General features: G+C 48.2%; 3 protein-coding genes across 4 annotated transcripts; all 3 read right to left on the bottom strand.

Moving 5' to 3' along the window:
• Positions 1–676: 676 nt before the first annotated feature.
• LOC138732407 (keratin, type II cytoskeletal 6C-like) lies at positions 677–5,238 on the bottom strand. Its single transcript, XM_069879017.1, has 9 exons — positions 4,710–5,238; positions 3,605–3,819; positions 3,380–3,440; positions 3,118–3,213; positions 2,760–2,924; positions 2,513–2,638; positions 2,073–2,293; positions 1,750–1,784; positions 677–1,642 (listed from the first exon to the last, which is right to left on the bottom strand). Exons 1-9 carry the CDS (start codon positions 5,217–5,219, stop codon positions 1,371–1,373), a joined length of 1,701 nt encoding a protein of 566 aa, XP_069735118.1. The 5' UTR covers positions 5,220–5,238; the 3' UTR covers positions 677–1,370.
• A 5,113-nt stretch (positions 5,239–10,351) lies between these two features.
• On the bottom strand, positions 10,352–14,383 carry LOC138732402 (keratin, type II cytoskeletal 6C-like). 2 transcript variants are annotated; one of them, XM_069879011.1, is made up of 10 exons: positions 14,019–14,382; positions 13,780–13,970; positions 12,812–13,026; positions 12,596–12,656; positions 12,333–12,428; positions 11,998–12,162; positions 11,746–11,871; positions 11,299–11,519; positions 10,898–10,932; positions 10,352–10,793 (listed from the first exon to the last, which is right to left on the bottom strand). In XM_069879011.1, the coding sequence occupies exons 1-10, from the start codon at positions 14,293–14,295 to the stop codon at positions 10,468–10,470; spliced, it is 1,713 nt and encodes a 570-aa protein (XP_069735112.1). In that variant the 5' UTR covers positions 14,296–14,382; the 3' UTR covers positions 10,352–10,467. The 2 variants fall into 2 exon arrangements, with proteins under 2 accessions (XP_069735112.1, XP_069735111.1); XM_069879010.1 differs by having other exon boundaries at positions 13,780–14,383.
• A 4,004-nt stretch (positions 14,384–18,387) lies between these two features.
• LOC138732403 (keratin, type II cytoskeletal 6C-like) lies at positions 18,388–22,467 on the bottom strand. The gene is made up of 10 exons (XM_069879012.1): positions 22,034–22,467; positions 21,821–21,979; positions 20,876–21,090; positions 20,631–20,691; positions 20,374–20,469; positions 20,094–20,258; positions 19,824–19,949; positions 19,374–19,594; positions 18,919–18,953; positions 18,388–18,832 (listed from the first exon to the last, which is right to left on the bottom strand). The coding sequence occupies exons 1-10, from the start codon at positions 22,370–22,372 to the stop codon at positions 18,504–18,506; spliced, it is 1,746 nt and encodes a 581-aa protein (XP_069735113.1). The 5' UTR covers positions 22,373–22,467; the 3' UTR covers positions 18,388–18,503.
• Between the last annotated feature and the right edge of the window lie 1,529 nt (positions 22,468–23,996).

Genomic DNA, 23,996 nt, shown 5'->3' with positions numbered 1-23,996 from the left:
GGGTGGACGAGGTGCTGAGGGACATGGGTTAGTGACTGATGGGAATGGTTGGACTCAATGACTGATGGGTCTTTTCCAACCTGGTGATTCTATGATTCTATGATTCTATGATTCACATCCCAATGTCTGCATTTGAACCACCACATCCCAGCTGCCACATTGAAACTGCTCCAGTCCAACTGCCACAACTGTCCCTCTCAGACCACCATGTTCAAACCATCACTTCCAGGCCACCATGAGCCATCTGACACCGTTCTTGCCATGTTCTGACCACAGTGTCCCCACTGAGGGCTGTACCAGCCTTGCTTCTGAGGTGTCCATCAAACGAGGGCTGGACACCTCATCCTGCTATGCTTGAGATGAAGACAATCCTCCCATCTCGTGACCACTAGGTTGACATAGTGTGTTCCCTTCCTCTGCCACCACCCTCACAACCATGGCTCTCCCACCCTGCAGAGAGATGGAGATTCCTCTGTGGAAGAGCTAGATGCCACTTCCTAAGAGGAGACAGAAGGGAAATCTTCCTCCTTCTCATCTCAGCTGGGTAGTTCATGGTGCTCCATGATTTACACCATAGGACAGATACTGTGGGCATTGTCATTACTTACAGTGAAGAATAAACCACATCTTTCCCTTCCCAAAGGACCATTAAGTGATAAGATGACACAAAGAGATCTTTTCATCTGTCTGCAGTTTATTGGTATTGAAAGAACATGGAGGAAAGGGATGCTGGTAGAAAGCAACCATGCAGTTGGGTTCGCACAGCAGATTTGCAATGAGGTCATACATAGGTCAGGTGTGAAGGAGAGGAGGGAAAGGAATTTATAAAGTATTAAAGCTGCCAAATTACTCCACCAAGGGAAGGTGGACATCTCCAAAGACCTGTTCCTCACTCCTAAATCTGACTATGAGACATCATCACATTCTTCTGCTTATGTGAATTCCTGATATAGCTGAAATAAGCACGTGGGTAACATGCAGGACACGTGGAAGTCGCAAGGGAAACACGGCCATTAAAAAGAGACCTTAAAAAATGGAAGGAAAGAGCGATTTTATACACATTCCTCCTCAGCCAGCACAGCAGCCGGGGGTAGCAGCGAGAAGCGGAAGATGGTTGGATGAGCTTTGCAGTCTCTGGTACCCACAAGGGAGATCTTCCATCCTTGGAGAGTGGTGGAGAGCAGAGAGGAACCAGGCTCTGCCAACAGGATGTTTCACTGCAGATCTTCCCTCAGGCAGGATGGTGTGAGACGGTTGTGAGGGAAAGAGTTCATTTCTTCGCTGGGTACCAATGCAGGATGGAAGAGGCTGGGCTGCTGGCTGGAGAAAGGGAAAGATGCTCCTTTCCTTGGAGAGACTGAGGTCAGGGCTCAGTATTTGACACCTGAAGATTTGACCGTTGTGGTTGTGACACATCTCCTCACAGAGGAGGAACCACCCCCTGCGACGAAGTTGCCACCTCCAGAGCTGCACATTCTTCCACTTCCAGAAGAGAAGCCACCACTGAGTACTCCTCCTCCCACGCCACAAGCGCCTCCAATGATGCTTCCTCCTCCAACCGCACACGCTCCTCCTCCCATGCCACTGCCAGCTCCAAAGCCACCAGCTCTGCCTCCAGCGATTGTGGTTCTTCCTACCACGGCTGCAAGAGAAGAACATGCTCACTGGGCATCAAGTGGCAGCCAGGGAACCCTCATGAAACCCAGGGGAAAAGCCACTTGGCAGAGAAGATGATGCACTGGTACTTACAGACATTGATGTTGGATGGGTTCTCTCCACAGAGCCTGTGTAGGGGAAGGAACACAAGTGGTAAAGCTGATATAATAGAAAGCAACTAAGTTCCATGTAATTTCCCAAGTGCTCCTTTATGTCCTCTTTCAATTAACATCAATCAAAACCAGTGAGAAATATTCCCTGCAGGGACCTCATTTCTATTTTGGCCTTCAAAAGTAGGGAAAATGATGAAAGTAAATTGGATTCAAGCATTAAATGGGCAGTGAGAGATCATTAAACCCCAGTCTGTCCAAGGACAGACAGCACTGTGGTAGAGACAACCAAATGGGAGGTCTCACCTGTTCTCCTCGCCCTCCAGCAGCTTCCTGTACATGGCAATCTCAACATCCAGGGCAATCTTGACGTTCAGCACCTCCTGGTACTCCTTCAGCAAGCGAGCCAGCTCCTCCTTGTCTTTGCTCAGGGCACATTCCAGCTCTTCCAGTTTCCTCCTGGCATCCTTGAGAGCTATCTCGCCCCGTTCCTCAGCCTCAGCGATAGCTGACTGCAACTGCTGGTTCTGAGAAAAAGAAATGTAGTTTCTCATTTTCCTTCTGCTGTGTCTGCTGGAGCAGTCCTCAGGGCACAAACTGGATGGAAAAGAGGCAGGGACCATCCATCTCCTCCAGAGGACATGAATTTCAATGGTTTTCCCTCACACTATCCTTAGCACACCACCCAGCTCATCCATGACCCGGCCTGAAAACAATCCCCCAAGAAGATGCTGAGGAACCCCTACCTGCTTCTTCACACTCTCAATCTCAGCCCGCAGCCTCTGGACATTCCTGGTCAGCTCTTGGATCTCTATCTTGGTGTTGCGGAGGTTGTCCCCATGTCTTCCGGCAGTGCTCTGCAGCTCTTCATACTGACAGTATGGAAACAAGGCAACCCATAGTGACACCAGAACTCAGGTGGCTCCCAAGCTCTGTGTCAGGGCAGCCAACAGCACAGACTCTCCAAGGATCATTGACTGCTTCTCCACTCACCCGGCTCTGGTACCAAGCCTCAGCTTCAGCCCGGCTGTTCTGAGCAATCTGCTCGTACTGACGCCTGACCTCCTCAATGATGCTGTCCAGATCCAGGTGACGGTTGTTGTCCATGGACACCACCACAGACAGGTCCCGGCTGATTGTCTGCATCTGCGCCAGTTCCTACAACCAATAAAGGGTCAACCATTGGAGGGGAAAAACCTTTGCTCAACCATTGAAGGGGAAAAACATGCAGCAACTCCAAGCAACCTCTCCAGACCGAGTCCACGTAGGCACCCAGTTCACCCTCAGTGTCCTTGGCCAACACACCCTTCGTTGCAACTTCAGCCACTCCAGGGGAAGGGAGAGTTCTTACCTCCTCATACATGCACCTCAGGAAGCTGATTTCATCTGTCAGAGCTCCCACCCTGGCTTCCAACTCTACTTTGGTCATGTAGGCACAGTCCACATCCTGAAGGGAAAATCACACAGACAGAAAACACCTTCATCCCATGTCAGAAGACGTACTGGCAGCTAATGCTGGAAGCTACTTGAAGCTGCTCACCTTGGTGCTGCCTCCAGCATCTTTCCAGCCCATCCCACCACACCCTCCCTCTCCTGGTACCTCCGTGTCTCACCTTCTTGAGCACCACAAACTCATTCTCAGCAGCAGTGCGCCTGTTGATTTCTTCTTCGTACCTGTTGAAGGAGACAAGGAATGATGGGTCTCTTGGACTGCTCATCAGTCAACCAGTGAAACCCCCTTCCCATTTCTAGAGAGGGAAGACAGTGTGAACACCTCCAGGTGGCTCAGCTCTCATGTCTAGGTGCTCAGTTCTTCTCTAGTCTGTCACTGCACTTACTTGGTTTTGTACTCCTCCACGTACTGCCGCATGTTCTGCAGCTCACAGTCCAGTTGTCCTCTCTGTCCCAGGAGAGAATCAAGCCTCCTCCTCAGGTTCTGAATGTAGTTTTCAAAGATGGTATCAAGGTTCTTCCTTGGCCCCGAAGGCCCTTGCTGTTGGAGGAGCTCCCACTTGGTGGAGAGAACCTTGTTCTGTTGCTCCAAGAAGCGGACCTGAAAGCCCACAAAGTGATATGTAAGATATTCACCCTGCGAGACATCATCCTACTCAAACCTCCTTCTTATTTGGGTGTCTGTGGGAATCATTTCTCACATCCCCAACAGGACTACGGCTGCATGAAGGCAATTTCCCAAGAAGAAGATTCCTTCCTTTCTTCCTTCCCCTCTATTTTCGGTTACCTTTGCATTTCTCCTCTTTTCTCCTCTTATACTTCTACTTTTTGGTTTATTATCTATTCGAAAGATGTCATTCCAGATTTACAGATTATTGTCATTTCCTATTGTGAATTTTGACCGATATTAATTTGCAGAAGCATCCGATCAGTTATGATTTTTTTACCTTCTGGAGAACGAATCTCCTTTGTCTCAATATCAGATAATGTTCCTCTAATCACAAACAATAATCAACATGTATTTTGTATATTCAGTAACTATAAAGCGAATTTATAACCAATGTTTTCACAGTGCAAGAAGCCTAAAGAATACTCAGCTGTACTTGAACTGAAATAAGGAACAGCCAGAAGTTAATTGAAAGCTGATTCCTAAATTCCAAGTTCCTCAAGAAGAAACCATCCTTGGAAAAGGACAGGTTTAAAGAACCACTTGGGATAACTGAGTGCACCGTGATCCCTTTAGCCTGACTGCACAGAGAACACCAGAGAGAACATCTAAGGAAGAACTTGGATCAACCAAACCTTGAGAAAGCCCTTTGGTTTCCCTGAGGATGTAAAAGATACACATTTCCCTAGGAGGACTCAATGAGAACCCTACCAGCCTTCCAGACCTGTCAACGTTGAACTGAGGAGGACAATCTTTCCCTCTCCACTACCCAAAAAACTCCTCAGAATCCCCTTTCTCAACCAAATACATTTCCAGCCTCTCACCTTGTCAATGAAGGAGGCAAACTGATTGTTAAGAGTCTTGATCTGTTCCTTCTCCTGGCACTTCACTTGTTGGATCTGAGGATCAATATCAACATGGACTGGCCGCAGGAGGGTTGGGTCAACCTGCACCGGTTGGATGCCACCAGGGAACCCAGGGCCACCTCTCACAGGACCACCAAAGCTCCCTATTCCTCCACCAATGACACCTCCTCCAATGCTGCCAAATCCTGCTCCATAGCCTCCACCAAAGCCTCCAATTCTACATCCGTATGCAGGGCCACAAGAGCCACCCATGGAAATTCTTCCACTGCCACCCAGGTTATGGAGGCTCCTGCTGCTAAAACCTCCACAACGTCCACTGCCTCCAATTCCCCTGGAGGTGGAGAAGGAGCTATAGCTGATCCTGGTTCTGCCTCCGCTTCCTCCAAAGCCACCGCCAACGGCAGAGCAAGAGCTGTATCCCCTTCTGCTTCCTCCTCCGAAGCTTCTGCAGATCGACTGACGAGACATGGCTGGTCCTTCCAAGCGAAGTCGAGGAGAGCAGAAAACCCAATGAAGCTGCGCTGCCAAGGGATGAACGCGGAGAGAAGTGTGCACGGTCTTCTCTGGTTCCACAGCTTCAGGCATTCCCTTTTATCTGTTTCTGGAGGTGGGCTGGGACGGCATGGGCGTGAAGAGGAAACAAATTTACTTCTTCATCAGCTTAGTGTGGTTAACAGATTTTTGCCAAATTGTTGACTCCACCCAGAAATACGCTTTGCGGTGCAGAAGAGAATAGAAGAGCTAAAGCATTGAAACAGGTCTCCGTGACTAAGTGGACTCTCCTATCTTTATGAGATCTGGACAAATATGTTTTACAGTGATGTAGTCATGTTCTTCCCTCCTCCCACCCTTCTATCTCTTCCTAATGATTTCACGCCTTGTCTGCATCTGGATCTTCTGTGCTGATGCTCAATGTCAAGCAAGCATTTTGGTGAAAAGCAACTAGAATGAGACTTTCACAATTCCTCCCAAGCTAGCCTCAAATCTCCTTCCTAAGTGGAAAATTGTTGATGGCTTTCCAAGAGGCGGTTTCCCAGTGTGGAGCAAAAATACCACGCATTAACATTTAACAACCATCAGCATTTCTTTTTGATCTAGAAACGAGGTGCTTGCTTCCTCTCCCGAGAGCATCAGTGGGGGTGGAAAGTGCCTTCTTCCCAGGCACATTTCTGCAGAATCTGTCTCCCAAGGTCTGAGACAACCAGGTTCCGAGACTCTGAGCACCGGAGTGGGATGAGCAAGAGAAGAAGAATGGCTGAGCTCCTTCGCTGTGCTTTTCAGATGGCCACGGGGATTGTGAATTTGCAGGAACGCTGCCAGATCATAGTGGCAAAACCAGCAGAGGTCCAAGCACATTGATGGGTGACCTTGCTATAAGAGGTATGGCAAAGGCATCTTTGACTACAGTAACTCGGGGCAGGAGGAGAAAGGGTGCTGACCAAATTAACTTCAGAAAAACATATTTTTAAGATACCAGCTGGTGCTTCAAACTAGAAAACAATGTTTAATGTTGCGCACAAGCTATGAAGTACAAAGTTCTTTTAACTTCAGAAAGCATCAGAGTTCCTTCTACCTTTTAGTTGCTCCTTATTTCAAAATGATAAAGTATGATGGACTCAGCCCGATCATTTGACTACCAGCCCAAAGGACACCTTGAAGATAACTTCTGGGTCTTCTTAATCCAACATAGGTTTAGTTATGTGTATGAACTTCAAGAAAAAAAGTGCTTCATTCCTGAAAATCATCAATAAATGGCAAAAGAAATGCATTTCAAAGCCTTAATAGCATTTTAGCAGTTCCGTCTTATGCTATCTTTAAGCTTCCAAGTGGGATATATATGTGTGTGTGAGAATTTTCACAGTCACCCACAAGACTTCTTCACCTAAACTTATGAAAGTGTCACTGGTGTCTCCCTGCAGCCACAGGCACTTCAAAGCCTTTGAGAAGCCAGCCCAGAGATTCACTTTCAAAAGCCACCGGAGGGATCAGAAACGCAAATGTTAGTGTTGGTCGCTGGGACAGAGGCTGCTTGGCACCACGGTCTCTCCACAAATAAGGGTAGAGGAGAATGGAGATAGTCACCCTTGAGGGCTCAAGTCAAGGTTGAACAAGAGTTATCCTGCCCTTGAGGGACTCAAGTAACAGTTGGCTAAGGGTTATCCTACACTTGAGGGACTCAGATAAACCTTGGCCAACCGTTACCTGGACGCGTGTGTCCTGCCCTGTGTGACATGTCGCAGGTGGAGAAAGGGCAGTAGGGAGGGGACACCTTCCCTTTCAGAAGCAGCTTGGATGAAGAGGGTCTTATTTCTCCATTGTCAGCTACAAGAGAGATAATTTAGTTCTCCAGATCGTTCTGCAGCCCAGCGCACCTTCTTGTGATGAGCAGCCCCAGAGAGGTGTTGAGTAGCTCGATTTTGGTTCGAGAAAAGAAGGCTGTACCTTCTCATGGCCTCTCTTGCCATTTCCAGACTCACGGTAGCTGCCTTTCTTGGGAGGCAGCAGGATTTGGTTGTAACATCCCACACGGTGGCTCCACGACAAGAGAGAAGATCTGCTAAGTCAGCCGAACGCCGGGATGCCGACCACATCCAGCACATACAGATAAGACGCCCAAATTGAGTCACTCTGACGTCTTCAGACAAGATGGGAAGATTATGCCAAACCTGGAGTCACTTCAGCCTCCTCCAGGGAAAACTTGATAGACAACCCGGGCTCCAGCCGTTCCTTCAGATCTTTTACGCAACAAGCTGTGCGCGGCAACCTCATCAACATCAGTAAAATGTAAACTCTGCAGAAAATGCAGATGAAGACCAAGCCAGACTGCAATTCAGATCTCAGGCAGCAAAGAGCTCCTGACAGCCCAGAGGAGGATGTTGCAATGATTGCTCACGCCAGTGCCTACAACGCCGTGTTTTAGGTTTTAAAGCCAAGAAGAAGCAGAGTCTTAATATTAAGAATGAAAACTTGTGGCTCTTGCCCCAAGCCGAAAATCAAAGTGCTCTTGGCTCAGCCCTGGCTTCTCAGAGGCGTTGCCTTCTCATCATCTTCTATTCGGGCCAAACCCAGCCACTGCCCAGCTCTAGCAGCCTTCTGCTGGGCTGCAAAGCAAGCAGAAGTTCCTCTTCCAGCAGCCCTATACCAATTCCCCAGGGCCTTGCCTGAGCCCCTTCCCAGATCTGCAGCTTCCTGACCTGCTATGGAGACACTGACAGCTCACAACGGGTTGTTGTGGGACTCCTGAACCACTGCTGAAAGTGGTTTCTCTCTCTTTGATCTCTTCTTGTGGTGGAGGGACTGAAGCACTTATTTAACACACTAACATTCTTCTCCCATATGATCTCCTTGAGCTGAAGGAAATCTCTCCCACTTGCTCTGAGGGTAGAGAGGAAACATGGGGAGGTCTTGCCTGACGTTTCAAGGGAGCTGATGGGTGCTTGAGTCCATGGGTTGGAATGAATCACGATCCTCCCTGCCCTTCGTGATCCTACTGCTGTTCAATAAACAGGAGGATGTGTGAGTGGCTCTCGAGCACTCCTGGTTCTCATGGGATGCCAAGTTGTGCAGCCTGCTTGGCCACAGGCTATTTGTGCACCAGAGGGTAGGTGCTTGGCCATCATCCATATCGATGCTTATAGGCGGCTGTAAACCTGCCCTCCCACCTCTGACCACAAGACTCCTGCCTGTGCCACCTCCTGCTACTACAAAGTCCACTCCAAGGCAGGAAACTCAGATGAACTGACAACGGCTGATTGATCTGATATCTGAGCCCTCCCTGCTGCTGCCAATTTCTGTCATCAATCAAAGTGTTTGGATCTCCACCGGTTCTTCCACTATGCACGGACAACCCTCCTGCCCAAAACTTTACGATTACGATTTCAGCATAACCTGTACTCAGCTTCTTTCCTGCTCTAAAAATCTGAAATCCAAGAGAGAATGAGGGAATCATAGAATGGATTGGGTTGGAAGGGACCTCAACACCCATCCAAGTCCAACCCCTGCCATGGGCAGGGACACCTCCCACTGGATCAGGGGCTCCAAGCCCCATCCAACCTGGCCTTGAATCCCTCCAGGGATGGGGCAGCCACCACTTCTCTGGCCAACCTGGGCCAGAACCCCTCCAGTAAGATGTGACATGGGCAAGAGAGCACCGAGCACCTTGGTTTCCATAAAGGCTGAACCCTAAATATTTGGGGGGTGCAGCCTGTAGACTCTTCATTGATTCAGAAGGTGCTAGAGGTTTCCAGACACAAATGAAGACATCTGTTGTGGATGGGTCTATGTCAGTACCTGTCCCAAAATGTCCTGTGCTTCTGAATTTCTCCAGTTTGGGGGCCCAGCACTCCTGTCTGCTCACATTTATTGCACTTTGTGTGAACACAGGACCCAGAACCCCATCATTCTATGCAGGAGCTTGTGCTTCCAGCCACTACGATGACTGACAAGAGTCATTGCATTATCCTCCTCTGCTCCACACTGGTGTGGGACCAGCTTGTGTACTGGATACCACTGTATAAAAGTGATCTAAACCTACTGGAGAGTGTCTTGAGGAGCTCATGGAGTTGGTGAAGGGTTTAGAGGGTAAACCATATGAAGAGTGGCTGAAGTCGCTTGGTCTGTTCAGCCTGGAGAAGCAGAGACTGGGGGGAGACCTCATCACATACCCTAGCTTCCTCACATGGGGAGGAGGAGTAGCAGGTGCTCAGCTCTACTCTTTGGTGACCAATGGCAGGACTGGAGGGAACATCAGGAAGATGTGGAAGGGGAGGATTTGGTTGGATATTGGGAAAAGTTTCTTCACCCAGATGCAGGTGGAGCACTGGAAACAGCTCCCTGGGGCAGCAGTCATGGTGACAATGTGCAAGAAGCACTTGGCCAACGCCCTCAGACGCACAGGGTGAATATTGGGGTTGTCCCATGTGGGGGAAGAAGTTGGACACAATGATCCCTGTGAGACCATTCAGACTCAGGGCATTCTATGCTTCTATGAATCTGAGTCAAGAGGCACTCCCCACGCTGGGATGCTCGCCTACCTCCGTTCACACACCCTCACAGAATAGTCATGACAGCTTGAACAGAACAACCCTCCTCTTCTCACCAAGGTGCTTCCCCAACACCAAAGAAAACCCTACCTACAAGTGGCTTCCAAAGCAACGACACAGAGACGTGGTGAATGTTCTCTGCAATTTATTGAGAATGGCAACACCCCAAGGAAGTAAGACATCTCAGAGAGATCTGGCACTCAAACACAAGCTTCATTCTCCTTAGAAGGTCCACATGTGCCTCAGGTGTTACCAGGCATCATGGACAACAAGGACAAGTGGAACGGGAAGTCACCCCAGGGATACAGCCATCGAGGAAGGGGCAGGAGGACAGAGGTGGAAAGAAGACCTTTATACACATTTGCTATGAGGCAGACAGAAATGTACAACCCAGCAAGAAAGGCAGAGCGTTTCCCTCCTGTAAATCAGCTCTCTGTGATGGGGATCCACCAGGGAGACTTCCCTTTCTGCCTGACAAGCAGCTCACCAGGGACATGGCGTTGCCAGGAGACTCCCTTGATGGGACCAAGTCAGGCAGAAGAGCTGGTAGGTGGTGGCCATGAGGGACACAGTTCATGGCACTACAGGACATCAGAGCTGGATTTAAGGAGGCTGAGCTGCTGCCAGGAGAAAAGAGGAGATGCTTCTTTCCTTTGTCAAGCTGGCTTGGGGGCTCAGAATCTCACTCCTGAAGACTTGAGGGAGGTGGTTGTGACACATTTCCGGACACAGGATGATCCTCCACCTCCAGAGCCACACATTCTTCCACTTCCAGAAGAGAAGCCACCGCCATATGATCCTCCCATTCCACAGCTGCCGCCCATGCTTCCACCTCCTACTCCGCAGATGCCTCCTCCCATTCCTCCGCCCATGCTTCCAACTCCAAAGCCTCCTCCCATGCCGCTGCCACCTCCGAAGCCTCCTCCCATGCCACTGCCGCCTCCGAAGCCTCCTCCCATGCCTCCTCTGCCTCCAGTGATCGTGGTCCTGCCTACCACAGCTGGAAGAGAAGCACAGGTTACACACACATTGGCCCCTGGTGAGCTGTAGCTCCAAAACAACATCCTGCTCCTGTTTCCCCAGGGAATAACTGCCGATACTTACAGACATTGACGTTGGACATGCCATCGTTGCACAGCCTGCAAAGGGAAACACGAGCAGTTAATCCTACTTGAAGTGCACATTTCCATACAATCATAGAATATTTTGGGTCAGATGGGACCTTTAAGCCCCATCCAGTCTAAGTTCCCTGCAATGAGCAAGGCATCTTCAACTTGACCAGGTTGCTCAAAGCCTAGACCAACCCGCCCTTAGATGTTTCCAGGGATGGGGCATCAACCACCACAGTGGGCACCCTGAGATATGGAAAATGTCTGTTCTTAAAGGCTAAGAATTTGAGCAAGAATGATATGATATTTATCTTTTGAGTGCAGGCAAATATTTTGACCACATACACTATGATCTGTCACATATCCAGACAAATACATACAAAGGAAGAGAGGTACCTGCTCTCCTCTCCCTCCAGCAGCTTCCTGTACATGGCGATCTCAACATCCAGGGCAATCTTGGTGTTCAGCAGCTCCTGGTACTCCTTCAGCAAGCGAGCCAGCTCCTCCTTGTCTTTGCTCAGGGCACATTCCAGCTCTTCCAGTTTCCTCCTGGCATCCTTGAGAGCCATCTCGCCCCGCTGCTCAGCCTCGGCAATAGCTGACTGCAGCTGCTGGTTCTGAGAAGTAGAAAAAGAAAAGTAGTTTCTCATTTCCCTTTTGCTTTGTCTGCTGGAGCAGTCCTCAGGGCACAAACTGGGTGGAAAAGAGGCAGGAACATTCCATATCTTTACAAAGGACCTCAATTTCAGCTCTTGTCCCTCATGCTAACCCTAGAACATCACCCAGCTCATTCATGATTCAGCTTGAAAACAATCCCTCAAGGAGATGCTGAGGATCCCCTACCTGCTTCTTCACACTCTCAAGCTCAGCTCGCAGCCTCTGGATGTTCCTGGTCAGCTCTTGGATCTCTATCTTGGTGTTGCGGAGGCTGTCCCCGTGTCTTCCAGCAGTGTTCTGCAGCTCTTCATACTGACGGTATGGAGACAAAGCCACCCATCAGGGACACAACCTCCCCAGAACTGAGGGGACACGCTCTGTGTCAAGGCAACCAGCGGCAGAGGCTCTCCGAGGTGCATTGACTGCTTCTCCACTCACCCGGCTCTGGTACCAAGCCTCAGCCTCAGCCCGGCTCTCCTTGGCAATCCGGTCGTATTCACACTTCATCGCCTCGATGATGCTGTTGAAATCCAGGTGGCGGTTGTTGTCCATGGACACCACCACAGACAGGTCCCGGCTGATTGTCTGCATCTGAGACAGTTCCTGCAGCCAAGAAAGGAGTTAGATCAACAATTGGAAGGAGAAAAGAGCAGCAACTGCAAGAAGCCTCCCCACACCAAACCCACATGAGCCCCCATTCCACTCTCATCATCCTTGGCCACCACACGCCTCATTGCAACTCCAACCAGACCAGGGGAAGGGAGAGTTCTTACCTCCTCGTAGATGCATTTCAGGAAGTTGATTTCATCTGTCAGAGCTCCCACCCTGGCTTCCAAATCTACTTTATTCATGTAGGCACAGTCCACATCCTAGGGGGAAGATCATGCAGAGAGACACCTTCAACCCATGCCAGAAGACCTACTGGCAGCTAATGCTGGAAGCTACTGGAAGCTGCTCATCTTGGTGCTGCCTCCATCCAGCATCTTTCCAGCACGTCCCCCCACACCCTCGCTCTCCTGGTACCTCCGTGTCTCACCTTCTTGAGCACCACAAACTCGTTCTCAGCAGAAGTGCGCCTGTTGATTTCTTCTTCGTACCTGTTGAAGGAGACAAGGAATGATGGGTCTCTTGGACTGCTCATCAGTCAACCAGTGAAACCCCCTTCCCATTTCTAGAGAGGAAAGACAGTGCAAACACCTCCAGCTCTCCTGTCTAGGTGCTCACTTCTTCCCTAGTCTGTCACTGCACTTACTTCTTCTTGTACTCCTCCAGGTACTGCCGCATATTCTGCAGCTCAGACTCCAGTTGTCCCCTCTGTCCCAGGAGAGCATCAAGCCTCTTCTTCAGGTTCTGGATGTAGTTTTCAAAGATTACATCGAGATTCTTCCTTGGCCCCGAAGGCCCTTGTTGTTGGAGGAGCTCCCACTTGGTGGAGAGAACCTTGTTCTGTTGCTCCAAGAATCGGACCTGGAAGCCGACAAAGTGGTGTGTGAGATAATCACCCAAGGACACATCACACTGTTTATTTGAGAGGCCAAGGAAATAATTTCCTACAACCCCAACTACAGCTCACTTATATATCCAAGCTTCTATAGTCATTGATAAGTATTATTAAATTTTGGGTGATTCTGAGCTTCTCACTTTGGGACAAGAAGATGTTGCCGATAGAAAACAGTGTCCTCAATTTTCCTTTGGACACTGCTGTCATCTTTCCCATAGTGGCATCAATAAAACAATTATTTTTGTCACCCAGCTACACATAAATACTTAAATTCTTCTACAAAGCTTTCTGCATTGTTTTGGTTTCTATCAGACATGAAAATAAACAAGAGTGTTTGAAAGGTATTCAACACTCGCTTTCAGAGAGTTCTTTGAAGAGAAACTTTTGCCAAAATTAAAAGTGTGTTAGTAAGAACTCTTAAGGCATCCAAACATACAATGAAAATTTGACCGTATATCACTAGGAATTGGCTGCAGAGACAACTGGGCGAGAGAATCTGCAGAAAGTCCTGTGGATCTTGTTAATGATCTTCATTAGCATAAAAACCTCATCCGTTGATTACTGTTATTTAACAGGACCTTAATAACAACTTACTGCTACAGCACTGGTCATGAAAACTTCAACAAGTACTTGTTGATGAGAAAAACCATTCCATTTCTGTAGCCCAGGAAGGTCATTTTAATGCCCACGTCCAAACCAGCAGGGTCCTAATTTCTCACCTTGTCAATGAAGGAGGCAAATTGGTTGTTGAGAGTCTTAATCTGCTCCTTCTCGTGGTTTTTGACTTGCTGGATTTGGGGGTCAATCTCAACATGGACCGGCCGCAGGAGGCTTGGGTCAACTTGCACAGGTTGGATTCCTCCGGGGAAGCCAGGACCCCCAAAGCCACCCATTCCTCCACCACCCATTCCTCCACCACCCATTCCTCCACCAAAGCCACCCATTCCTCCTCCATAACCTCCACCAAAGCCACCCATTCCTCCTCCGTATCCTCCACCTCCGTAGCATCCACCAACAGCTATTCTTCTGCTGCCACCCATGTTATGGAGGCTCCTGCTGCCAAAACCTCCACAGTATCCGCCACCTCCTCCACCTCCCCTGGATGAAGAGTAGGAACTGTAGCTGATCCTGCTTCTTCCACCACATCCTCCAAGGCCACCACCGATGGCAGAGCAAGAGCTGTAGCCCCTTTTACTCCCGCCTCCAAAGCTTCTGCAGATCGACTGACGAGACATGGCTGGTCCTTCCAAGCAGAGTCAAAATCAAGAAGAGCAGAAAGATCAACGGAGCTGAATGCAGAGAGAAGTGAGCTTGGTCTCCTCTGGCTCCTCAGCTTCAGGCATGGCCTTTTATCTGCGTCTGGAGGTGGGCTGGGACACCATGGGCGTGAAGGTGGAAACTCATTTATTGTTTTCATCCATATGGGGATGTTGACATCTTCTCAGTTGAGCTTTACCGTTTTTGGGCCTGCCTAGAAACACACCCTGCAATATAAAGTGAATAAAATAATGAGAAGAGTGAAACAGCTCTCCATGACTAAGTGGACTCTCATATCTTCATGACATCTTGGAAACCATCTCTTACACCAACGCACTTCACTGCAGCCCCTCATTGGATTTCAGCCTTCATTAATGGTTTCCAATAATTCCAGATAAAGATCTTTCCAATCAAATTTCAGCTGAATGGAGAAGTTTTGATGACATCCCAGCTATAATATAGCTTTCACAATTCCTTAAACACACCCTAAATCCCCTTTTTATAGGTCAAATTGCCCTTGGCATCTTAGAACACGTTTCTCAATCTCAAATGAGAACTCGTTACTCCAAAAGTTGAAAAGACTCAGCAGATTCTCCTTAGAGAAGGGAGTTCCATCTCCTTGGAGTGCGTGTGGTGCCACTTGGAATGGGAGTGTCTTCTCCACGCGGATTAAAATCCCTCCAACTGTATCTCCTCAAATCTGTGACAGCAAACTGGGACCTTGGATGATGCTGGAGCAGAGTGAAGGAGACAACAGGAGTCATCGCGCTTCTTCTTTGAATGACGAGCTGTGGAAGAACAAAGGGACGCATTGGGCAGCGACATCAATGAGGATGGCTGGGGACAGACAGACAAGAGCTGTAGAAGCAGATCAACAGATGGACAATTCGAGGTGGTGAGGGGTTCCTATTGCTCTGATGGATGTTGCTGATCTTGTTTAGTTTACCTCATTATTTCCAAAGATGAGGACACTGCAGGGAGAGAACGTTGAGAGATGGAGCTACTCCAGCTTCTGAAATGCAGTGCCTGCTCTTGATCTCACAGATTCTGTTGGGAAAGGAATATATTTTAGCTGTGTATTCTCTAGGATGTCTTTGAAATAAAGAAACCCATTTTTGGAGTGCATGTGAATGAAATTTTCAATAATTACTCGTAATGTTCAGATTATGATAAATAGTAGGCAATCATAGTCTTGTAAAAGAAGCAGGTTATAGGTGTTGGTTAAGAGGAAACTGAGGTCTTTTAAAGGCATTCTGAAGGTGTTAACTGTCCGGATATTATCGATCAAATAGATATTTAGGTTAATGAGGGAAATACAAATGACTCCTCACATTGTCTCTAGAAAATACCCAGCACAAATAAACAAAAAGTGAGAGAAAATAGATATTACATGACTTTAAGAACTTAAAATAATAATAAATATGAATTAGATGTCATTCAAAAGACCTGCACATGAACATATTCATTCATAAAGAGTTTTCAGAGTCTCCTGTAAGACTTCTGACATGAAATTTTTGTTTGAAGGTGTCGCTACGTGTCTGGCAGCCACAGGCACTTCAAAGCCTAATTAAAAACAGCTCAGAGATTCACTTTTAAAAGTCACTGGAAGAGTCAGAAGTGTAAATGTCAGTGGCGGTCGCTGAGATGGAAGCCCCTTGGCATCGTGGTCACAGAACAGGGCAGGTGAGATAGTCACCCCTGAGGAATTCAAATCAGGGTTAAACAAGGGTTATACTGTCCTTGAGGGTCTCAAGTCATGGTTGGTGATGGGTTATCCAACCCCTGAGGGACTCAAGTAACCATTGGCCCATGGTTATTCTAGCCTTGAGGGACTCAAGTCATGGTTGGTGATGGGTTATCCAACCCAATATACTCAAATAACAATTGACCAAGAGTTATTGTGGACTTGAGAGACTAAAGTAACCACTGACGTGAGCAAGGGTTACCCTGTCCTTGCGGGACTCAATTAACAGTTGGCCAAGGGTTATCCTACACTTGAGAGACTCAGATAAACGTTGCACATTGGTTACCTAGACGTGTGTGTCCTGCCCTGTGTGACATGCTGCAGGTGGAGAAAGGACAGCAGGGAGGGGACATCTTCCCTTTCAGAAGCAACTTGAATGAAGAGGGTCTTATTTCTCCATTGTCAGCTCCGAGAGAGAGTTAAGTTCTCCAGCTCATTCTGCATCCCAAAGCACCCACACATGGTGAACAGCCCCAGAGAGGGTAGCTTGGGTTTTACTTAGAGAACACAGGCTGTCCTTTCTTATAGCTTCTCTTGTGATTGCCAAACACACGGTAGCTGCCTTTCTCGGAAGGCAGCAGGACTTGGTTGTAACACCCCATACGGTGGCTCCAGGACAAGAGAAAAGACCTGCTAAGTCAGTCAAATGCTGGGATGTCGACCACATCCAGCACATAAGACGCCCAAATTGAGTCACTCTGACGTCTTCAGACAAGATGGGAAGATTATGCCAAACCTGGAGTCACTGCTGCCTCCTCCAGGTAAGATTCAACACCAAACGTGAGCTCCAGCACAAGGAGCTGTGCTCAACGACCTCATCAACACTGGTAAAAAGTAAACTCTGCAGAAAACGTGGATGGAGGCGAGTGAGGTTGCAGCTTCAGATCTCAGACAGCAAAGAGATTCTGATGGCATAGAGGAGGATGTTGCAATGATTGCTCACTCCGGCGCCTACATCACCTTGTTTTAGATTTTAAAGCAGAGAAGAAGCAGAGTCTTTAACATTAAGAACAAAACCAGATGACTCCTGCCCCACGCCGAACCCCAAAGTGCTCTTGGCTCAGCCCCAGCTCTCAGAGGCATTGACTTATCATCATCTTCTCTTTGGCTCAAACCCAGCAGTTGCCTGGTCTTTTGCTGGGCTTCAAAGCAAGCAGAAGGTCCTCTTCCAGCACCCCTGTAACCGCTCCCCAGAGCCTTGTCTGCACCTCTTCCTAGGTCTGCACCTCTTCCTAGGTCTGCACCTTCCAGACCTTCTCTGGGCTTCTCTTTCTTTCTTCTCTTCTTTGTGGAGGAGGAACCAAATCACAGATCAAAGACATCAGCCTTCCTCCCTTCTCCCCTCCTCAAGCTGGACCAAAGCCTTCCCTCTAGCTCTCCATGAGACCCTGGGGTGGTCTCAGCTGCCTTTTCAGAGAGGTGGTGGGTACCTGAGCCTGTGTGTCCAGGATAAATGAGACCCTCTCAGCCATTTGTTTCCTCACTGGAGGTCAGTAATGGGGAGGATGAGTTCCTGGTTCTCAGTCAATCAAGCTCCTGAGCTGTGGAGCCTCCCTGGACACAGACTTGGTTGTTACAATGGAGGAGGTGTGAACACCAAGACAGTGATCCCACTCTTGTGTGAGCTGAACACCCAGAACTCCTCCAGTCTAAGCATGGACTTGTGCTTCCAGGCACTGCCATGACTGGTAAGAGTCAAGAAGCATCCACCACCCGTGCTTGGATACTCGCCTACCTCTGTTCACACATCCATTCAGTTCCCTCAAAGAAGGTTCGTGATACCTTGAACAAAACAAGCCTCATCTTCCCAACAAGGTGTTTCCCCAACACCAAAAACCACCCTGCCTACAAGTGGCTTCCAAGACAACGACACAAAAACGTGGTGAATGTTCTCTGCAATTTATTGAGAATGGCAACATCCCGAGGAATTAGGACATCCCAGAGAGAGAAGAGGGAGAGGGGTGGGGACAATACATCTCATTCCACGTCACAGGGGCTGGTGCTGAAGAGCAAGCCATGTTCTCCGTAGAAAGTCCACAGGTGCCTCAGGTGTTACCAGGCATCACAAAGAACAAGTGGACCTGGAAGTCACCCCAGGGATACGGCCATCGAGGAAGGGACAGGAGGACAGAGGTGGAAAGAAGAGCTTTATACACATTTGCTATGAGGCAGACAGAAATGTACAACCCAGCAAGAAAGGCAGAGCATTTCCCTCCTGTGAATCAGCTCTCCATGCTGGGGATCCACCAGGGAGGCTTTTTCATGGCATTGCCAGGAGACTCTCTTGATGGGACCAAATCAGGCAGAAGAGTTGGAAAGCGGTGGCCACGAGGGACACAGTTCATGGCACTACAGGACATCAGAGCTGGATTTAAGGAGGTTGAGCTGCTGCCGGGAGAAGAGAGGAGATGCTTCTTTCCTTTGTCAAGCTGGCCTGGGAGCTCAGAATCTCACTCCTGAAGACTTGACGGAGGTGGTTGTGACACATCTCCGGACAGAGGATGACCCTCCACCTCCAGAGCCGCACATTCTTCCGCTTCCAGAAGAGAAGCCGCCGCCATACGATCCTCCTCCCATTCCACAGCTGCCACCCATGCTTCCACCTCCTACTCCGCAGACGCCTCCTCCCATTCCTCCGCCCATGCTTCCAACTCCAAAGCCTCCTCCCATGCCGCTGCCACCTCCGAAGCCTCCTCCCATGCTGCTGCCGCCTCCGAAGCCTCCTCCCATGCCTCCTCTGCCTCCAGTGATGGTGGTCCTGCCTACCACAGCTGGAAGAGAAGCACAGGTTACACACACATTGGCCCCTGGTGAGCTGTAGCTCCTGCTTCCTCAGGGAATAACTGCCGATACTTACAGACATTGACGTTGGACATGCCATCGTTGCACAGCCTGCAAAGGGAAATACGAGCAGTTAATCCTGCATGAAGTGTACGTTTCTTCAGCTGACAATTTCTCTTTTTCCATACTATCATAGAACATTTTGGGTCAGATGGGACCTTTAAACCCCATCCAGTCTAAGTTCCCTGCAATGAGCAAGGCATCTTCAACTTGACCAGGTGGCTCAAAGCCTAGACCAACCCGCCCTTAGATGTTTCCAGGGATGGAGCATCAACCACCACACTGGGCACCCTGAGATGTTCTTAGACGAAATATGGAAAATGCCTCTTCTTAAAGGCTAAGAATTTGAGCAAGAATGATATGACATGACATGACATGATATTTTTCTTTTGAGTGCAGACAAAGATTCTGACCACATACACTATGATCTGTCACATATCCAGACAAATACATACAAAGGAAGAGAGGTACCTGCTCTCCTCTCCCTCCAGCAGCTTCCTGTACATGGCAATCTCAACATCCAGGGCAATCTTGACGTTCAGCAGCTCCTGGTACTCCTTCAGCAAGCGAGCCAGCTCCTCCTTGTCTTTGCTCAGGGCACATTCCAGCTCTTCCAGTTTCCTCCTGGCATCCTTGAGAGCCATCTCGCCCCGTTCCTCAGCCTCAGCGATAGCTGACTGCAGCTGCTGGTTCTGAGAAGTAGAAAAAGAAAAGTAGTTTCTCATTTCCCTTTTGCTTTGTCTGCTGGAGCAGTCCTCAGGGCACAAACTGGATGGAAAAGAGGCAGGAACCATCCATCTCTTCCAAAAGACTTCAATGTTATAGATTCCTTTTCCATCACACTATTCTTAGGACATCACCTCTCTCATTCACAGCTCAGCTTTAAAAGAATCCCCCAACAAGATGATGAGGAACCCCTACCTGCTTCTTCACATTCTCAAGCTCAGCTCGCAGCCTCTGGATGTTCCTGGTCAGCTCTTGGATCTCTATCTTGGTGTTACGGAGGCTGTCCCCATGTCTTCCAGCAGTGTTCTGCAGCTCTTCGTACTGATGGTATGGAGACAAAGCAACCCATCAGGGACACAACATCCCCAGAACTCAGGTGGCTCCCACACTCTATGTCAAGGCAGGAAGCCAGGAGCAACCAGTAGGAGATACTCTCCAAGGTGCACTGACTGCTTCTCCACTCACCCGGCTCTGGTACCAAGCCTCAGCCTCAGCTCTGCTGCTCTGAGCGATCTGCTCGTACTGGCGCCTGACCTCCTCAATGATGTTGTTGAAATCCAGGTGGCGGTTGTTGTCCATGGAAACCACCACAGACAGGTCCCGGCTGATTGTCTGCATCTGAGACAGTTCCTGCAGCCAAGACAGGAGTTAGCTTCATATGAGCACCCAGTCTACCCACTGTTCCTTTGTCCAGCACACCCTACATTGCGACTCCAGCCACACCAGGGGAAGGAAGAATTTTTACCTCCTCATAAATGCACCTCAGGAAGCTGATTTCATCTGTCAGAGCTCCCACCCTGGCTTCCAACTCTACTTTATTCATATAGGCGCAGTCCACATCCTGAAGGGAAAAATCACAATGACAGAAAACAACTTCATCCCTTACCAGAAGACCTACTGGCAGTCAATGTTGGCAGCTGCCCACCTTGGTGCTGCCTCCTTCCAAGAGCTTTACAGCCCGTCCCCCCACACCCTCCCTCTCCTGGTACCTCCGTGTCTCACCTTCTTGAGCACCACAAACTCATTCTCAGCAGCAGTGCGCCTGTTGATTTCTTCTTCGTACCTGTTGAAGGAGACAGGAAAGATGGGTCTCTTGGACTGCTCATCACTCAACTAGTGGAAACTCCTTTCCCCCTACAGCAGCCTCCTTCCCATTTCTAGAGGCAGAAGACAGCGCAGACACCTGCAGGTGGCTCAGCTTTCCTGTCTTGGTGCTCACTTCTTCTCTATTCTGTCACTGCACTTACTTGGTTTTGTACTCCTCCACGTACTGCCGCATATTCTGCAGCTCAGACTCAAGCTGTTGCCTCTGTCCCAGGAGAGAATCAAGCCTCCTCCTCAGGTTCTGGATGTAGTTTTCAAAGATTACATCGAGATTCTTCCTTGGCCCCGAAGGCCCTTGCTGTTGGAGGAGCTCCCACTTGGTGGAGAGAACCTTGTTCTGTTGCTCCAAGAATCGGACCTGAAAGCCCACAAAGTGGTGTGTGAGATAATCACCCAAGGAGACATCATCCTGCTTATTTAGGATGCCAAGAAAATGAGCTACAGCTTATTTAAATATCCAAGCTTCTAAAGTGATTAACAAATGTTATTAAATTTTGGGTGATTCTGAGCTTGTCACTTTGGGACAAGAAGATATTTCCAACAGAAAACAGTGTCTTCATTTCCCTAGCATCACTTTTGGATGCTGCTGTCATCATTGCTGTAGTGGCATCAATAAATAAATGGATTTTATTCATCCAGCTACACATAAATACTTAAATACTCCTACAAAGGTTTCTGCATCAGAAATGAAAATAAACAAGAGTGTCTGAAAGGTATTCAACACTTGGACATTTATAGATTTGATCCATTGGAAAGGAAATTTCATCAAAAATTAAAAAATCATTCGTAAGAGCTCTTAGGATAACTAAATATTTAATGTTGATTTTACCGTACATCGCTAGGATTAGGATGCGGAGACAATTAGGCAAGATAATCTACGTAAAGTCCTGTAGATCTTGTTAATAATCTTCCATTACCTTGAAAACCTCATCCGTTGTTCCGTGTTATTTAACAGGACCTTAATAACAACGTACTGCTATGGCATTGGTCATGAAAACTTCAACAGGTACTTGGTGAGCAAGAACATTCCCTCTCTCGTTTCCCATTTTAATGCCCACGACCAAACCAGCAGGGTCATAAATCCTCACCTTGTCAATGAAAGAGGCAAATTGGTTGTTGAGAGTCTTGATCTGCTCCTTCTCGTGGTTTTTGACTTGCTGGATTTGGGGGTCAATCTCAACATGGACTGGCCGCAGGAGGCTTGGGTCAACTTGCACAGGTTGGATTCCTCCGGGGAAGCCAGGACCCCCAAAGCCACCACCCATTCCTCCACCACCCATTCCTCCACCACCCATTCCTCCACCAAAGCCACCCATTCCTCCTCCATAACCTCCACCAAAGCCACCCATTCCTCCTCCATAACCTCCACCAAAGCCACCCATTCCTCCTCCGTATCCTCCACCTCCGTAGCATCCACCAACAGCTATTCTTCTGCTGCCACCCATGTTATGGAGGCTCCTGCTGCCAAAACCTCCACAGTATCCGCCACCTCCTCCACCTCCCCTGGATGAAGAGTAGGAACTGTAGCTGATCCTGCTTCTTCCACCACATCCTCCAAGGCCACCACCGATGGCAGAGCAAGAGCTGTAGCCCCTTTTACTCCCGCCTCCAAAGCTTCTGCAGATCGACTGACGAGACATGGCTGGTCCTTCCAAGCAGAGTCAAAATCAAGAAGAGCAGAAAGATCAACGGAGCTGAATGCAGAGAGAAGTGTGCTTGGTCTCCTCTGGCTCCTCAGCTTCAGGCATGGCCTTTTATCTGCGTCTGGAGGTGGGCTGGGACACCATGGGCGTGAAGGTGGAAACTCATTTATTGTTTTCATCCATATGGGGATGTTGACATCTTCTCAGTTGAGCTTTACCGTTTTTGGGCCTGCCTAGAAACACACCCTGCAATATAAAGTGAATAAAATAATGAGAAGAGTGAAACAGCTCTCCATGACTAAGTGGACTCTCATATCTTCACGACATCTTGGAAACCATCTCTTACACCAACGCACTTCACTGCAGCCCCTCATTGGATTTCAGCCTTCATTAATGGTTTCCAATAATTCCAGATAAAGATCTTTCCAATCAAATTTCAGCTGAATGGAGAAGTTTTGATGACATCCCGGCTATAATATAGCTTTCACAATTCCTTAAACACACCCTAAATCCCCTTTTTATAGGTCAAATTGCCCTTGGCATCTTAGAACACGTTTCTCAATCTCAAATGAGAACTCGTTACTCCAAAAGTTGAAAAGACTCAGCAGATTCTCCTTAGAGAAGGGAGTTCCATCTCCTTGGAGTGCGTGTGGTGCCACTTGGAATGGGAGTGTCTTCTCCACGCGGATTAAAATCCCTCCAACTGTATCTCCTCAAATCTGTGACAGCAAACTGGGACCTTGGATGATGCTGGAGCAGAGTGAAGGAGACAACAGGAGTCATCGCGCTTCTTCTTTGAATGACGAGCTGTGGAAGAACAAAGGGACGCATTGGGCAGCGACATCGATGAGGATGGCTGGGGACAGACAGACAAGAGCTGTAGAAGCAGATCAACAGATGGACAATTCGAGGTGGTGAGGGGTTCCTATTGCTCTGATGGATGTTGCTGATCTTGTTTAGTTTACCTCATTATTTCCAAAGATGAGGACACTGCAGGGAGAGAACGTTGAGAGATGGAGCTGCTCCAGCTTCTGAAATGCAGTGCCTGCTCTTGATCTCACAGATTCTGTTGGGGAAGGAACATATTTTAGCTGTGTATTCTCTAGGATGTCTTTGAAATAAAGAAACCCATTTTTGGAGTGCATGCGAATGAAATTTTCAATAATTACTCGTAATGTTCAGATTATGATAAATAGTAGGCAATCATAGTCTTGTAAAAGAAGCAGGTTATAGGTGTTGGTTAAGAGGAAACTGAGGTCTTTTAAAGGCATTCTGAAGGTGTTAACTGTCCGGATATTATCGATCAAATAGATATTTAGGTTAATGAGGGAAATACAAATGACTCCTCACATTGTCTCTAGAAAATACCCAGCACAAATAAACAAAAAGTGAGAGAAAATATATATTACATGACTTTAAGAACTTAAAATAATAATAAATATGAATTAGATGTCATTCAAAAGACCTGCACATGAACATATTCATTCATAAAGAGTTTTCAGAGTCTCCTGTAAGACTTCTGACATGAAATTTTTGTTTGAAGGTGTCGCTACGTGTCTGGCAGCCACAGGCACTTCAAAGCCTAAGAAAAAACAGCTCAGAGATTCACTTTTAAAAGTCA

This window comes from Phaenicophaeus curvirostris, chromosome 30, assembly GCF_032191515.1.
Source record: "Phaenicophaeus curvirostris isolate KB17595 chromosome 30, BPBGC_Pcur_1.0, whole genome shotgun sequence".
NCBI classification, from domain to species: domain Eukaryota; kingdom Metazoa; phylum Chordata; class Aves; order Cuculiformes; family Cuculidae; genus Phaenicophaeus; species Phaenicophaeus curvirostris.
The sequence above is the reverse complement of the archived record's forward strand: the minus strand, read 5'-3'. Positions and strand labels throughout refer to the sequence as shown.

Excerpts from the sequence above, each read along its gene's own strand:
- LOC138732403 (XM_069879012.1), bottom strand. The coding sequence starts at position 22,372 with ATGTCTCGTCAGTCGATCTGCAGAAGCTTTGGAGGCGGGAGTAAAAGG. Across the intron at positions 21,091-21,820 it reads TTGCCTCTTTCATTGACAAG|GTCCGATTCTTGGAGCAACA; the intron begins GTGAGGATTTAT and ends GTGGGCTTTCAG. Across the intron at positions 19,950-20,093 it reads AGGCTTGGTACCAGAGCCGG|TACGAAGAGCTGCAGAACAC; the intron begins GTGAGTGGAGAA and ends CCATACCATCAG.
- LOC138732402 (XM_069879010.1), bottom strand. The coding sequence starts at position 14,295 with ATGTCTCGTCAGTCGATCTGCAGAAGCTTTGGAGGCGGGAGTAAAAGG. Across the intron at positions 11,520-11,745 it reads TTGAGAGTGTGAAGAAGCAG|AACCAGCAGCTGCAGTCAGC; the intron begins GTAGGGGATCCT and ends TCTACTTCTCAG. Across the intron at positions 10,933-11,298 it reads CTGGAGGGAGAGGAGAGCAG|GCTGTGCAACGATGGCATGT; the intron begins GTACCTCTCTTC and ends TTCCCTTTGCAG.
- LOC138732407 (XM_069879017.1), bottom strand. The coding sequence starts at position 5,219 with ATGTCTCGTCAGTCGATCTGCAGAAGCTTCGGAGGAGGAAGCAGAAGG. Across the intron at positions 3,214-3,379 it reads AGTTTGTGGTGCTCAAGAAG|GATGTGGACTGTGCCTACAT; the intron begins GTGAGACACGGA and ends TTTTCCCTTCAG. Across the intron at positions 2,925-3,117 it reads TGAGGTGCATGTATGAGGAG|GAACTGGCGCAGATGCAGAC; the intron begins GTAAGAACTCTC and ends TATTGGTTGTAG.